Source organism: Dysidea avara, chromosome 3 (genome assembly GCF_963678975.1).
Source record: "Dysidea avara chromosome 3, odDysAvar1.4, whole genome shotgun sequence".
Lineage (NCBI taxonomy): Eukaryota > Metazoa > Porifera > Demospongiae > Dictyoceratida > Dysideidae > Dysidea > Dysidea avara.
The window spans coordinates 34,161,076-34,178,217 of NC_089274.1; the positions used below are offsets into that span (position 1 = coordinate 34,161,076).

A 17,142-nucleotide genomic window follows, 5' to 3' on the forward strand; every position below is an offset into this window, starting at 1 on the left:
GGGTGATTTGTTTGTAGTTAAACTCTCTACACGATAGATTCTTTGTAGCTGAACTCTCTACAAGGTGATTTCTTCTATAGTTGATCTTTCTACAGGGTGATTTGTTTGTACCTGAACTATCTACATGATGGTTTCTTTGTAGCTGAACTCTCTACAAGGTAACTTCTTCTAGCTGATCTCTCTACAGGACAATTTGTTTGTACCTGAACTCTCACATGATTGTTTCTTTGAAGCTGAACTCTCTACGAGGTGATTTCTTCTAGCTGATCTTTCTACAGGGTGATTTGTTTGTAGCAGAACTCTCTACAAGGAAACTTCTTCTAGCTGATCTCTCTACAGGGAGATTTGTTTGTAGCTGAACTCTCTATACATGATTTGTTTGCGGCTGAATTCTCTACATGATGGTTTCTTTGTAGCTGAACTCTCTACAAGGTAACTTCTTCTAGCTGATCTCTTTACAGGGTGAATTGTTTGTAGCAGAACGATCTACAAGGTAACTTCTTCTTACTTATCTCTCTACAGGGTGATTTGTTTGTAGCTGAACTTTTTACAAGGAAACCTCTTTTAACTGAGCTCTGTACAGGGTGAATTGTTTGTAGCTGAACTATCTACAAGGTAACTTCTTCTAGCTGATCTCTCTACAGGATGATTTGTTTGTAGCTGAACTATCTACAAGGTAACTTCTTCTAGCTGATCTCTCTACAGGGTGATTTGTTTGTAGCTGAATTCTGTATAGGTGATTTGTTTGCAGCTGAGCTCTTTACAGAATGGTTTCTTTGTAGCTGAACTCTCTACAAGGTAACTTCTTCTAGCTGATGTATCTACAGGGTCACTAGTTTGTAGCTGAATTCTCTACATGGTGGTTTCTTTGTAACTGAACTATCTACAAGGTGACATCTTCTAGCTGATCTTTCAACAGGGTGATTTGTTTGTATTTGAACTCTCTACAAGAAATCTTCTTCTAACTGATGTTTTAACAGGGTGAATTGTTTGTAGCTGAACTCTCTACAGGGTGATTTGTTTGTAGCTGATCTCTATACAGGTTACTTATTTCTAACTGATCTCTTTAATTCTGTTCAGGGTGACTGCTCTATTAGGATGACTGCTCTATTAGAGTATCTCGATCTCGCACTTGCTACACCAAGTTGGATTTCGTGTTATAACTCCGTGGATTTAAGTCTGATTCTTCTACACCATTGAAGAGCCTTTCTAAGATGATAACTCCATCTGTACAGCGATTTTGAAAGCATTACCCCAAGCGGTTTACCTGGTAGGCGTGGCAAGCATAATAATAATAATAATAATAAAATAAAAATATTAAAAATTAGCTAATCTCGATTGCGTAATTGTTACACACTGTTGATTTTTTCGCTGTATCTTCCTGGTTTTTAGCTCGATTTCTTTCAAACCACAAAAGGTTTGAGGTTCAATAGTTAACCTATTCACCCACCGATTTTCAGCTTCTTCCCATACGCGGTTTACCCTGTAGGCGTGACAACATATTGGTGTTATTTTTCGTGCATAATCGCTCATAACTCTTTGTCTGTTTATGGTATTCCAGCCAAAGTTGGTACCAAGATGCGCCTTTATACCCCCCTTCTGTGTGCCAAATTTCAAGGCAATCGGATAACGCGTTCGAGTTTTATAGCAGTTTTTGTAAGTGTGCGACAAGAAAAAGAAAAATAAGAAGAAGAAGAAGAAGAAGAAGAAAAAAAAACGAAGAAACTCAGCCAATTTTTGAAGTCGCATATCTCGGGAACGCGCGAAGCGATTTCGCTCAAATTTGGAATGTAGAGTGCTGCAGTTGGGGGGCATGTCCACAGCAAAAATCGTCTTGTTTCATCAAGGAAGCACAGAGCTACGGAGGTGCGAAAATTGCGTTTTCTTTCTTCCTGTCAATATACTCACGGGTGTTACGCGCCGGCTTCTTGGGCCGCACGACACACTACTGTGTGTCTTGATACCCTGTATTGTATGATGAAACTACATGACTAACCTCAGTGGCTGTCACGATATGCACATGAACACACACTATAGGTTAATGCACAGTATGAAATATATGTGAATGTGCATGACAATAACAAGTACTACAAATGAAATATAAGACATTAAAATAAGAGCGCTAGTACCATGTGATAATGCTGCTGTACCATGTGATAATGTGTGCTGATGACATATCAGAATGATGCACAGTATAAAGTGTTTGAATTTAATGAAATGTTAGTGACTATTAGGAATCATCTTAAAGTGTTCAAGCATAATAAGGGTAATAGTGACTATCAGGGTTCCAAGGGATGGTTTCTTCTGGTATGTTGGTTCGTGCCAAAATGATTGGTATCATTCGGATCAAAGCCGTGGGAGTCTGCACATAAGTCAGATAAGCGTCACTGTTCCACCGACCCAGCGTCTTGATGAGCCAAGGGGGTATACCCGCTGCTGCTGAGGTGGTTGTCGCACCTATTCTAAAGCTGTGTGTGCAATAAATCTGTGGGTTGTAACCGGCTTGTTGTAGTAACTGTCTGAGTGTTCTGGATAGCTGAAGCCTAGTTAATGGATTGAACCTCCCTGCTGAGAATAGTGGTCCAGTTTGTCGATGCAATGGGATCATAGTTGCAAACTGTTGGAATGCCTTGACAGGGCAAGTTGATGTTCCTGTTGGCGTGAGGTTTAGAATATGGCCTTTACGAAAGGGGTCGGTTTTGGATTGCCTGATGGTCACCGATATAATTTTAGGGGTGAATTGGATGTCTGACCACTGTAGTGATGAGCTAGTAAACTCGCTCACGCGAAGGAAGCTATAAAATGCTATTGTAAATGCTGCCCAGAGAAGACGCTGTTCCAGAAGTGGAAGGTTGCTGATACGGAGTTGATGTTTAAGTGAGTGAAGCACTGCAATAGTGATGGGTAAACGATGGCGGGATGATTCACCTTGTAGATGACGTACACCTCTAATTAGTAACCGAAGAGGCTCATTATCAGTTAGATCTGCGTGTCCTCTTTCTAGGTGAGCCAAACGTATTCCTGCTAAATACACCTTGATAGTTTTATAGGATACATTAGTTGCTAAGTGAGCACAAAAGAATTGGAGTGTTAAGAGAGAAGCAGGGTAAGGGGGGATGTTGTAGGTGGTAAAGAAATTGAGGAATGAGGTTTCTCCGGATTTGTAAGTGCGTCTAGTCGATGGTGCTACACTGAGGTAAATAAGTTGACGGAGGGTTGAACAAAGGATGGGGTTGGCCATGCAGGGATGTGATCTGGATTCTGGTGAGCAGATGGTGCCAGGGCTCGAAATCTGTTTACCTGGAAAAGAGAGAGGGAGTCAGCTATACAGTTGTCAGTACCAGATGTGTGTGTGATTACGATGTTGATGTGGTGATGTGCTGCCCTTAAATATAGCATGCGCACCAATGCCATAGTCTCCTGGTCGCGTGTTGAGCCTTTACACCAGATGTCGACCACTGCTGCATTGTCACAGTGGAATAGGATCTTTTGTTTGGTCCAAAGGTGACCCCAAGAGTGGACTGCACAAACGATGGCATAAAGCTCCTTCCAAACAATGGGCATGGCGGATTGGCATACTGTCCACTGGGATTGCAACCAGCGGCCATTCCAGAAGGCACCCCAGCCTTGTGTACCTGAAGCATCAGTGAAGAGTTCCATTTCTGGACTTGGTGTCCAGTGGTCATCTAAAATTAGGGATGTACCTGACCAAGTGGGTAGGAACTCCTGCCACCAGGCCAGGTCTTGACGGGCTTCTTGTGTGATTGGTAACCGGTGATGAAGGTGCTGAACTGTCATGCTGAGGTCTATCAGACGACGTAAGAAAATTCTCCCAGCAGGGACAACCTTGCAGGCAAATGACAATTTGCCAATTAGTGACAGCAGTTGGCGTTTTGTTCTTTTGTGTTTCTTGGAATCGGTGAAGGATTGAAGTTCAGTTAAAATGGCAGATTTTCGCTCCTCAGAAATGCTAGCGGTCATAGATGACGTGTCTATAACAATGCCTAAAAATGTTATCTGTGTGGTGGGGCTTACCACCTTCTCCAGCTTAATGGGAGCATTGATGCGGTGGCAAAGCTGGAGCATGGAGTCTAAGTTTTGTTGGCATACAGGGGATCCTGGGGGTCCAGGTGTAGAAGAATCAGACATAAAGCCCTGGTGTAGAAGAATCAGACATAAAGCCACGGAGTTATAACACAAAATCCATCTTGGTGTAGCAAGTGCGAGATCGAGATACTCTAATAGAACAGTCATCCTAATAGAGCAGTCACCCTGAAGAGAGTCAAGAGATCAGCTAGAAACAAGTAACCTGTATAGAGATCAGCTACAAAGAAACCACCATGTAGAGAGTTCAGCTACAAACAAATCGCCCTGTAGAGAGATCAGCTAGAAGAAGTTACCTTGCAGAGAGTTCAGCTACAAAGAAACCATCATGTAGAGAGTTCAGCTACAAACAAATCGCCCTGTAGAGAGATCAGCTAGAAGAAGTTACCTTGTAGAGAGTTCAGCTACAAAGAAACCATCATGTAGAGAGTTCAGCTACAAACAAATCGCCCTGTAGAGAGATCAGCTAGAAGAAGCTACCTTGTAGAGAGTTCAGCTACAAAGAAACCATAGTGTAGAGAGTTCAGCTGCAAACAAACCACATGTAGAGAGTTCAGCTACAAACAAATCTCCCTGTAGAGAGATCAGCTAGAAGAAGTTTCCTCTTAGAGAGTTCAGCTACAAACAAATCACCGTGTAAAAAGATCAGCTAGAAGAAGTCACCTTGTAGAGAGTACACTTACAAAAAAACCACCATGTAGAGAGTTCAGCTACAAACTAGTGACCTTGTAGAGACATCAGCTAGAAGAAGTTTCCTTGTAGAGAGTTCAACTACAAAGAAACCATTCTGTAAGAAGCTCAGCTGCAAACAAATCACCCTGTACAAAGATCAGCTAGAAGTAGTTACCTTGTAGAGAGTTCAGTTACGAAGAAACCACCATGTAGAGAAATCAGCTACAAACTAGTGACCCTGTAGAGACATCAGCTTGAAGAAGTTGCCTTATAGAGAGTTCAGCTACAAAGAAACCATTCTGTAAAGAGCTCAGCTGCAAACAAATCACCCTGTAGAGAGATCAGCTAGAAGAAGTTAACTTGTAGAGAGTTCAGCTACAAAGAAACCATCATGTAGAGAGTTCAGCTGCAAACAAATCACCTGTAGAGAGTTCAGCTACAAACAAATCTCCCTGTAGAGAGATCAGCTAGAAGAAGTTTCATTGTAGAGAGTTCAGCTACAAACAAATCACCCTGTAGAAAGATCAGCTAGAAGAAGTCACCTTGTAGAGAGTTCACTTACAAAGAAACCACCATGTATAGAGTTCAGCTTTAAACTAGTGACCTTGTAGAGACATCAGTTAGAAGAAGTTACCTTGTAGAGAGTTCAGCTACAAAGAAACCATTCTGTAAAGAGCTCAGCTGCAAACACATCACCCATACAGAATTCAGCTACAAACAAATCACCCTGTAGAGAGATCAGCTAGAAGGAGTTACCTTGTAGATAGTTCAACTACAAACAATTCACCCTGTAGAAAGATCAGCTAGAGGAAGTCAACTTGTAGAGAGTTCAGCTACAAAGAAACCATTCTGTAAAGAGCTCAGCTGCAAACAAATCACCTATACAGAATTCAGCTACAAACAAATTACCCTGTAGAGAGATCAGCTAGAAGGAGTTACCTTGTAGATAGTTCAGCTACAAACAAATCACCCTGTAGAAAGATCAGCTAGAAGAAGTTACCTTGTAGAGAGTTCAGTTACAAAGAAACCACCATGTAGAGAATTCAGCTACAAACAAATCACCCTGTAGAGAGATCAGCTAGAAGAAATTACCTTGTAGAGAGTTCAGTTACAAAGAAACCACCATGTAGAGAATTCAGCTAAAAACAAATCACCCTGTAGAGAGATCAGCTAGAAGAAATTACCTTGTAGAGAGTTCAGCTACAAAGAAACCACCATGTAGAGAGTTCAGCTGCAAAGAAATCACCCTGTAGAAAATTCAGCTACAAACAAATTGCCCTGTAGAAAGATCAGTTAGAAGTTACCTTGTAGATAGTTCAGCTACAAAGAAACCATTCTGTAAAGAGCTCAGCTGCAAACAAATCACCTGTACAGAATTCAGCTACAAACAAATTACTCTGTAAAGAGATCAGCTAGAAGAAGTTACCTTGTAGATAGTTCAGCTACAAACAAATCACCATGTAGAGAGATCAGCTAGAAGAAGTTACCTTGTAGATCGTTCAGCTACAAACAATTCACCCTGTAGAGAGAGAAGCTAGAAGAAGTCACCTTGTAGAGTGTTCAGTTACAAAGAAACCACCATGGAGAGTTCTGTAATAAATATATGTATTATATATATATAATTTGTACATTTACTGATAAAATCAGAAATATTTAAAGTACATCTGCTTCATCTTTTCTTCTTCCTGTGGTAAAGAAAAAAGATATGATAAAAAAGTCCCAAAGCCGGCCATAGGCTGGCTTTGGAGTATACAAATACAAAAAGAAGTGAAATCTAATCCAAAACAGCCAAGCTGTAAAAAAAGAGTGCGGCCATCAAAGGCTATGGTGAAAAAAGATGTGAAATCTAAGGTGGTGGCCAAGAAATGGCTGTGATGGTAAGTTAATAGTAAAAATTTTAATAACGACAATTCAGGTGAATTTTGGTGCCACTTGACTGCTGCACTCTTTTTTTACAGCTTGGCTGTTTTGAATTAGATTCATTATACATGATTAATAATAAGCCAGCTGAATCCCTGGCAACTACAAGCCAAATTGCTGAATTGCATCATATTACCCTTACCATACACGGAACTACTTAGTAACCATACATCTAAATACTCGCTATGAAATAAGGAACTCAATTGTGTTGTTTTTGTTTACATAATACTAACCGCAATGACGTTATTACTCAGCAAAGTCTAAACATAGGTAAAAACCAGCCCAAACAAACAATGGAATCCCAACTAACTACCTACAAAGGTGCCTTACACTCCAAAGAACTATTCTACACAGCTTACTTCTAGTGCGATCCATTCCACAACTGGTTTCTTCGTGATTTGTCCCATTTTTGCTGTTGTGCATGCGTATCTTCACTCGTGACCACCACGCCACATCTGGGATAAAGCAGCCAACTGTTGACTTTACCTGATGCATAACACTTTCTTTGTTATTAACAACTTGTTTTCAACTCAAAGTACGATTTAATTCGCCTATTATGAAAGGTTACACTTTACGCTATTACATAACAAACGCGCACTAGTCCGGGAAGGATCCGGTTATCCCAGAAATGGGACCCATATGGGTGTGTCCACTTTAGCACTAGCGCATCTTACTATTACACACACTAAACAGTTTATAGCAAAGCTAGATTTTATTTCCAGTGTGATTTATAATGCCATGCCGCCATATGGCGGCTACCGCCGTTAATGGGTTAACACTTTTTGTACATTGTGCATATACAGTTTCCTAAAATTAGTGCAAGTATTATTGTGTATTCTTTGGGTCCCACGGCCTGTCTTCATGAGACCTGGACAACCCTCATGTGGGTTATTACCCTTGCCCTAGGTAACTAGTTGCTGTAACATTTGATTTATAAGTGTGTTTACGCATTCAAAACATACGTATATTGATCTTAGACTTTACTGTCCTGTACACTGTGGCTAGTAGATGGATACCTCAGTGAAAGCAAAGTATAGGCATATACCAACAATTACACCTATAGTAATATCAACAAACTGCTTCAAGCATTGAGCATGATATTCGATACAATTTTGGTAGCTAATTTGGACTCATGCAGGCATCTTGCATGACCTTAAGTTACTGTCTGGTTGCTTTATTGAAGGAGCGATTGCATTAGTAATAAATTGGTTTGGTCCAGTACAATGTAACCACTGACCTTACAAACAAAATTGAAAAATATATCTGTATGTACTAGACCTGGTCACTGCAACAAAGCAGCTGCTAAATGAGGTTTCACTGTACACTATAGCTCTCCGAGGTTTATTCCCGTTCTTATTGAACTATATACTGAAAAGCACTTCAACAGTGATTACAAACTAGTTTCTTTGAGCAGTTACCTTTTATGTGTAGTAACAAAGAATTTTTAATGAACATTGATAGCATGCTTGTAACACATACATGTACAACTAGAAGTCACTACACTCATACCATGTGTGATTCAAAATCCAGTACAGTTGCAGCAAGTAGACTATGATCCTTCAACACTTTAGCTTCCTCTACTGTATCCTAGTGTATAGAGGTAATTTACAGTAATTTATACTCACAATTTCCTTACCTTAACAAGGTGTACTTTTATTGTAACATGTCCATATCTGTGCTTATTATGGCGACTATGAAATGTCAATGTGGTTTCCCTTGGGAGAGTGCTGACAGTCTAAGGCAAAAACATATACATCATATGAGTAAACAGTGTGTGAAAACAGATATTCACACAAAAGTTGAAAAAATTTATACTAATTACATACAATTTTCTTGAAAGAAAGAAAAAAAATGCAGGACATATACGGAGGGTTGTGAAATACTGAAAATCTCCTTCCATTGATACTGTAGAGCTTATTATCATGATTGTTGCAAATATCATGACAGTGATACAAACGTAAATGAATCATTCCAAGTCCACTAAAAATCATTCATAATATATTTGCATGGGTGACGTTAGTTTACTAGCACAAGGAAGATGGAAAATCTAGCCTAACCTATAAAGATGCCAACCTGAAATATGCAAGGGAGTGTAATATAAATCTAATAGGAATGTTGACTATATAGTTGTAAAGGCTTATCTATGTGAAGCCATTATCCCGCAAGCCTGATGTATCCAGCTGGTAAGCTATGTGTACTCTAATGTTTCGTGTAGTAGTACATCAGAATGGCTTGTTTACTAGTATGTACAATGAGATTGGAACACTGATGGACAACACTATAGGATTGTCAACATGTGAAAGTGTGTATATACCTACAACCAGAAGCAGCTGTATCTCTGTGCTTTGATATGGCAATAACTGTGTATAGTGTATGGTGGTTTTTCTAAAACATGGCAGTGTTAGCTTTATGTATATCACCCAACCCTACACATATGCTGTAGCAGACATATGTACAGTATATACAGTATATATGTGGTCCATATAATATGCAAATGCATTTTAGTAAAAGCATTACAGTGCGTGTGTACAGAAAATACAGCAGAAGGGGTGAGTGTCATGAGGCTAATACAGCATGAGGTGAAGCCAAGTGCTATATTAATTTCATGGCACCCTCAACTGCTGCATTTTTGTACATATGGTGTTAGTTGTCTGTTCATCTCGAGCACTAAAACCACTACAGTATTTGCCCATCGTACTATATCAGAGTGTTTATATACAGTATTTCTATTTTTAGAACAAGCTAGTACAGCTAGTTTTATGATGTCACACAACCTTGATCAACCTTGCTGCCTGAGTGGGGGTTGTTTTATAACATCCCTTTTGTCATATATTGTACTACATTTTCTGCTTAACTGTACAGTGTCTGCCCAAGTATTTACATAAATGTACTGTATGGGCAGATACAGTACAGTTATGATGCCATTGTGTAACGAAACAGGTTCTCGATCAATAGTACTCAAGCCACCAGTACTACACTATTCACACACCAGACTGTTTCAAAGGGTACAATGACTAATAATTCCTATAATGTGTCAATCGCAAGTGTTGATTATACAAAATATAGATCACAAAAGATCTGTTACACTGCCCCTTCTACTAAGAAGATGTCCTCATCATTATGACCTGACATAGCCTTGGAACTTGCTGGGGGTCTGTGCTGCCTCGCAGGGTAACGTCTCAACTCAGTGGAAGTCTGTACATTGTCAGTGTTCTGAGCTTCACCCACATTCCATTGGTTATGTGCTGAAATAAAGTCATCGTCATCAGTATCCACTACTTCTAAATTAGTCCCTATTGGTGGTGGGGCTGCTGACGGTACATCATTATGTCTTGGTGTTGATGTGTTATCATCCTTCTCTGTGGTTTGCTGATTACTACTGCTGTCTAATCTGATATCTCTTGGGCATGGTTTTAATCGATCAAAATAAACTACTTGCCTCAGTCTGCGGCCTTCCTGTTTGTGTATCCTGTAAGCATACTCGGACAGTTTTTTGACTACCTTGAAGGGTCCAGTCCATGCATCTTACTACTGTTTTTGGGTACCTTGGGGTTGTGGAGCCAGACCAAGTCACCTACAGCATAAGTTTCACCATGTGTCTTTGTGTTTGTGTCATAGTACTGCTTTTGTTGTTCATGTTGAATTCCAGATGTCTTGCGAGCAAGCTCAAAGGCTGATGTTAGTCTTTGATCTAACTCAGCTGCATACTTATTTATGGGTGGTTGTTGATGTGGCTGGGTAGTGCCATACTGCACATCAATAGGCAAAACTAGTTGACGACCAAAGATTAAGTGTAATAATTATGGTGAGTAGCCAGTTGACGTGTGAATGCTCGTGTTGTATGCAAAACACACTTTATGCAAGTGTTCTTCCCAGTTCTATGGATTGTTCTTACAATGAGTAGCCAGCATGTTTAGTAGGGTCCTGGTGAATCTCTCCAGCATACCATCACATTGAGGATGATATGGTGTAGTTCTACTCTTCTGAATTCCCAACAGCTTGCACACTTCAGGCAGCAACTTTGATTCAAACTGTGGACCTTGGTCTGAGTGGGACACCAAATCGCATAAAGACTTCATTGACTAATTTCTCTGCAACTGTGAGTGGTTTGGGATGGGGAATGCCTCCATCCATCTTGTAAATAAATCTGCAACAACTAATACGTACGAATTTTTGCTGTCACTCTCTGGGAATGGTCCAACAATATCCATAGCAATTACCTCTCCAGGGTGACTAGCTGCTACAGTTCCCAGCAGTGCTCTTCTGGAGGGGTTTCTAGTTGCACAACTAGCACAGGTTTGGAACCAATTGCAAAATACTTGGGCCAATAAAGCGTTCTTTGACCCTGCTGAAGGTTTTCTCCTGTCCTAAGCAGCCTCCTACCACCCCTTCATGTAGTGCTGCCAAAATTCTAGATCGGTGCTCTTGGGGGACTACTAGTTGAACCAGTGTCGATTCTGTTTTGGTTCATTACATATTCTGTAGAGAAGTCCGTTAACAACAGTAAGTTGGTCCCATGACTGCCATAGTCGTTTGTCCTCTAAGCTGGTATTTGGCAATCTGTTAAGGCGCTGGTTAGCTTCTTTGTAAGTCAACACTAAGCAAATACAAGGGTCATTCAACTGGGAAGCTCGCAGTTCTTCAGGGGAATATTCACAAAGTAAAGCTAAGTTTGGGGTTGTCACAGCAGCTAAAGCTATGACCTCATCAGCTGGTACAATACCACACTGTTTGCAAGGTATGCGAGACATTGCATCAGCATTCTGGTGACAGGCACCAGGGCAATGAATAATTGAAAATTCGTACTCCTGTAATTTCTGCACCCACTGAGCAATCTGACCTTCTGGCTCCTTAAACTTGTGTATCCAAGAGAGTGCACCATGGTCTGTGAGTATTGTGAAGGGTGCTCCAAGAAGGTAATATGTACCCTTCACATAAGAAACCAGACGTACGAATTGTTTGCGGAGAAGATGGCCCAAGCATTTTTTGATCAAAGGGCGAAAGTGTTGCACAAAAGTAATCACTGCCAAAAGCTCTCTTCGTGTCACATAATAATTGTGTTCCGGTTTCGTCAGACTTCTACTTGCATATGCTATCACACATTCCCGGCCACCCTGGACCTGTGACAAGACAGCTCCGATTCCTGTATCGCTGGCATAGGTATCCAGGAGGAAGGCATTAGACCAATCCGGTAAAGCTAGGATGGGAGATGACACCAACTGGCTTTTCAAACAATCAAATGCTTCTTGACATTGGCTTGTCCATCGAAAATCAGATTTCTTCTCTGTGAGTTGGTGATGCTATCAAAGCAAAATCTTTAATAAATCTTCTATAATAGTTAGCCAATCCTAAAAATTGTTGGGTTTCTTTCACTGAAGTAGGTGTTGGCCACTGTTTCACCCGACTGGTCTTTGATGAGCCTTATCTAACCGTTCAAACACATGTTTCAAATTACACAGGCGCTCCTCAAAAGTCCTTCCTACCACAATTGTATGATCAATATAGACTATGCAGCTGTTCCATTGCAGCCCTGTTAGCACCATATCCATAAGCCATTGAAAAGTTGCAGGTGCATTGCATAATCCAAAAGGCATTACATTAAATTGAAACAGGCCTTCATGAGTACAGAAAGCTGTTTTTTCTCTGTGCTGTGGGTCAACCTGTACTTGCCAGTATCCACTCTTTAAGTCTAAAGTGGGAAAACATTTGCAAATTGCCAGGGTGTCAAGGGTGTCATCAATCCTTGGTAGACCATTAGTTTTGCCTACTGATGATACATCCCATATTATGTCATCTATAACCTCTGCACTTGCCATTTTAGTGCCCTTGTGTATAGTGGTAGGTTTACAATCAAGGTTTTATTATGCGGATAGGCACAAGCCCACTCTGAGGTATTACAATGGCTCTGGCTACAAGTACCGGGGGCTTTTCACTGGCTTGTCTTCCACCATCCAAGTGCCTTCACAGGTTAGGGGCAGCCTTCCCACAATTTCAATTTCACTGGCAGCAGCAATTGTAACTGTTTCTGGTATGACAACCTCTACGTGAGCCATACTATTCTTGTGCAATCTTTTCGCATGCTAAGATATCCATGCCCCATGTGAATAGGGTCCCCCTCGTGCTAGATCCAAGACACAGTTATTAGCTTTGAGGAAGTTCAACCACGGATGCCCTCTGACAACTATTAATTCTTGCTGGAATGTTTGCCCAAAATGTTTAGCTCAACTGTTACCGATCCCTGTACATGTAAGGGAGCACCATCAACACCAACCAGCCGCAGGCCAACTGGGTTCATTCTTGGAGCTGGAGTTGGCTTAATGCAGTTCCACACTTTACTAGACACAAGTGACACAGCTGCATCAGTATCCACCAGGAATGATATCTCATTACCAAACACACATGCACACATAGTATAGTTAGATATACTATTTACAGCAATTGTGTACACATCATCGTTTTGTGAAGGACAGTTACTGTCACATACCTGACTCATGGGTGAAATTTTTCTTCCCCAAGATTTCTTCCTGATATTTGCTCCTTCGTTTTTGTTGGTATGTGTCTTCTCTATGCTGTTACTTGGTCTCTGGTTTACTTCACATTCTAATCTTCTTAGCTTTTCCATTAATGTACTAATCATTGCAAAGAGATCGGGTTGCATAATTTTGTGCTCCTGTGGCCCTTCATGATCTTGTGCAGGTGTTGCATGTAGGTAGGATTCACGCTCAAGAGTCACAGCAACAGCTTCTGACAAAGTCTTAGGGTGGCATTGCCTCATGCACTCCCAAGGCAATTCTGGAGTCTTCCAGCTGATCAAAGTAACGGCGCAAAGTTAATTGTTCCCTGGCTTCCTCTTGTAGTTCCGGGTACACCTTCTCTGTCAGTGGACTAACCTCATCCACGAAATCACTCCAGCTTTCCGTTTCTCATTTTACACAAAGCTGTAGTTCATTCTTATACAGTTCCTTCTTACTAGGTGGCTCAAAGAGCTTCCTTGGTCCGTTTGTAAGACACACACATAGCTCGGGTGAGCGCCACACGTGCTCTTCCAGTGTCACACATGTGCAGCCACTGTAATTTGCTAATGTCGTCCCACAAATTGACAATTGCTATACTCTCAAAGTGCTGGTACCATTCACAGAAATCTCCATCTCTGGTAAACACCCCAGGCAGAATAAGTGGTCTCTCAACCGGCCAAACACTCCTAACTTCATTTTGATCACTCTGGCATCCGTCACTTTGCATCACGCAGCTCCAATTCCTCACCAACGATGTGAAAACTGTAATAAAATAAACAGAAACAGCAAGCCACTATGATACGAGACTCGACTTTTTCCAGATACCGTTAAAAATGAGACAATGCCACGGTACCACAGCCTTTACACTCTGGGTTAGTAAATCGCGAGTCTACTGGCGTGACCCCGGCTTAATCCTGCCAACTACACCAACCAATGTAACAAAACAGGTTCATGATCAATAGTACTCAAGCCACCAGTAATACACTATTCACGTACACCAGACTGTTTCAAAGGGTACAATGACTAATGATTCCTATAATATGTCAATCACCTATATAAAAAGTGTTGATTATACAAAAATATAGATTACAAAAGATCTGTTACAATTGTAAACTACAGTGCACTTCAGCATTTTGATCCTATACAAATAGGCCCTCAGGCTAGGATATTGTTGTTATCAACCCAAGGCCAAGCTGAAGTCGAGGTGTTGATAACAAAGATATCCTATGAGTGCAGGTGTGGTACAACTGGCTTCTATCCCACACTTTGAAGTACATGACTTTTAAACAATGTGACAGTTGTTGAAATAGTGATATCATGCTTGTTATAACATGCCTTCAAGTTGGATATAATTTTGTTGTGCTATTAGTTTATGGATTCATGCTGCCTTTGATCCAACTGAATGTATAAATCAAGCTGTCTTGATATTTATGATACTTACCTACTGGGGTTTAACTTCAATTCCCAGCGTTCAACTACTTACCATATACTCCTAGTTTTTTTACTTTGATGTAAGATAGAACTACTGTATGCATGTGTACATACATACACTAACCGATAATGGCATGAATGCTCTTCCCATGAAACTATTGTGCTCACCAAGATCTTTTAGGAAACTAAAAACAGAACATAATTATATAATACACATTCAGTGAAAAGAAGCACCCAGCATAGGTCTATAAATACCTCTCTTTATTAACATTGTTTTTCACACCATGTATCTGCACTTCATTATAATTAAAAGTAGGATTGTTTTGCAACATTGAAACATACTTTGCCATGCAAGAAAGCCAGTAAACGAGATACTGTATAGTAAAAAACTTAGACAGTAAAAAACTTTGGCAAATAGCATTACAATTTTATCCGCCAATTATTTTTAGCAATCACATGAACAGATTAGCCATGTTGAAAGTATGGGTATCAAAGTATCGTGACAGGTATTGTGGGTATTTCCAAACATTACCTTTGATTGTCGCCAGGTTAGAGTTCACAAAAATCCAAACATTGCTCTCGACATTACAAGAACCAGCAAACAATGCTTACACTTGTACAGTACTACCACTTGAATGCAATGTCGCTAAACGCAAGTGACTAAGACTTGCTAATTAAGGGGTGTGGCAGCTGTTTCCATTGTGAGTCATCATCCCGCAATGTGAGGGATAAAGACTTGCAATTGAAATGGCTATGCCCCTTAATTGGCAAGTTGTTTATCACTCGCACTCATGTGTAGTGATTTTGCATTCGGGCAGTGCAGCACATGGTAGCTAAAAAAATTTCAGGTGAAGCCCCATTTGTCGAAGTTTTCCGGTCAATTTTGCAACAGTGGGTTTTCGCCAAACTTTTTTACTGCCAAAGTTTTTTACTATACAGTACCAGATTGCTTGCTGTTGTTGTGATGTAAATTCTCTATGAGCAAGGAATAGTGGCTTTCCACATGTATGAGTATCTCAAAATCTGTGCATGGGTAAAAAGAATGGACTGTAATCAAGGGTATCACAGTAGGTGCAACCAGTGGTAATACCGCCTCAACAATTCATTGCATGGGATAGATTCACCTTACGCCAGTTGCAAACAGCAACATTGAGATACTCTAATAAAGCAGTCACCTTAATAGCCAGGCAGTGGCATTCTTACGGAACTGTCACCTGTGTATCTACCATTGATAAACTATAGGAAAAAGTAAACAAACTCTAAATTATTAATGAATGGGAATCCAAAGTAGCAAAACAGTATGTAACTAGAGACGAGTTGATTTCATCAGCAAAACTTTTGGCATACTGGGTGGGTAAAAGCAATAAGCAAAATGTTGTAATAGTAGGTGCAATTTTTGTGAAGTGTACATAAACATTGCACAAAAAATTAAGGTATTCTAGTAGAACAGTCACGTGTGATAAAATATCAACAATACATATTTAATTGTTACAGGAAGGGCAAGTGGTAATCAAGATACCCTAATACAACACTCACAAAAATAATGTTAAGCAATATCAAGACACACGGTAGTGTGTCGTGCGGCCCAAGAAGCCGGCGCGTAACACCCGTGAGTATATTGACAGGAAGAAAGAAAACGCAATTTTCGCACCTCCGTAGCTCTGTGCTTCCTTGATGAAACAAGACGATTTTTGCTGTGGATATGCCCCCCAACTGCAGCACTCTACATTCCAAATTTGAGCGAAATCGCTTCGCGCGTTCCTGAGATATGCGACTTCAAAGATTGGCTCAGTTTCTTCGTTTTTTTTTCTTCTTATTTTTCTTTTTCTTGTCGCACACTTACAAAAACTGCTATAAAACTCGCACGCCATATCCGATTGCCTTGAACTTTGGCACACAGAAGGGGGATATAAAGGCGCATCTCGGTACCAACTTTCGCTGGAATACGATAAACAGGCAAAGAGTTATGAGCGATTATTCACAAAAATTAACACCAATATGTTGTCACGCCTACAGGGTAAACCGCGTATGGGAAGAAGCTGAAAATCGGTGGGTGAATAGGTTAACTATTGAACCTCAAACCTTTTGTGGTTTGAAAGAAATCGAGCTAAAAACCAGGAAGATACAACAAAAAAACCAACAGTGTGTAACAATTACGTAATCGAGATTAGCTAATAAAAAATGACTGCTTGCCACGCCTACCAGGTAAACCGCTAGGGGTAATGCTTTGAAAATCGCTGTACAGATGGAGTTATCATCTTAGAAAGGCTCTTCAATGGTGTAGAAGAATCAGACTTAAAACCACGGAGTTATAACATGAAATCCAACTTAGTGTAGCAAGTGCGAGATTGAGATACTCTAATAGAGCAGTCATCCTAATAGAGCAGTCATCCTAATAGAGCAGTCACCCGAAGAGAATTCAAGAGATCAGCTAGAAACAAGTAACCTGTATAGAGATCAGCTACAAACAAGTCACCCTGTAGAGAGATCAGCCACAAAC

At 40.5% G+C, this 17,142-nt stretch overlaps 1 protein-coding gene across 6 annotated transcripts in view; it reads right to left on the reverse strand.

Annotated features, from left to right (window-relative positions):
- LOC136250807 (protein unc-13 homolog 4B-like) overlaps positions 1-17,142 on the reverse strand; it is a 98,413-nt gene that overhangs the window by 45,755 nt on the left and 35,516 nt on the right. For all 6 annotated transcript variants that reach the window (XM_066043108.1, XM_066043107.1, XM_066043109.1 and 3 more), the window contains 3 exons: positions 14,767-14,827; positions 8,333-8,431; positions 8,206-8,283 (listed from right to left, as the gene is read on the reverse strand). In XM_066043108.1, the coding sequence (XP_065899180.1) occupies positions 8,206-8,283; positions 8,333-8,431; positions 14,767-14,827 (238 nt within the window). The remainder of the gene's footprint in view (positions 1-8,205; positions 8,284-8,332; positions 8,432-14,766; positions 14,828-17,142) is intronic.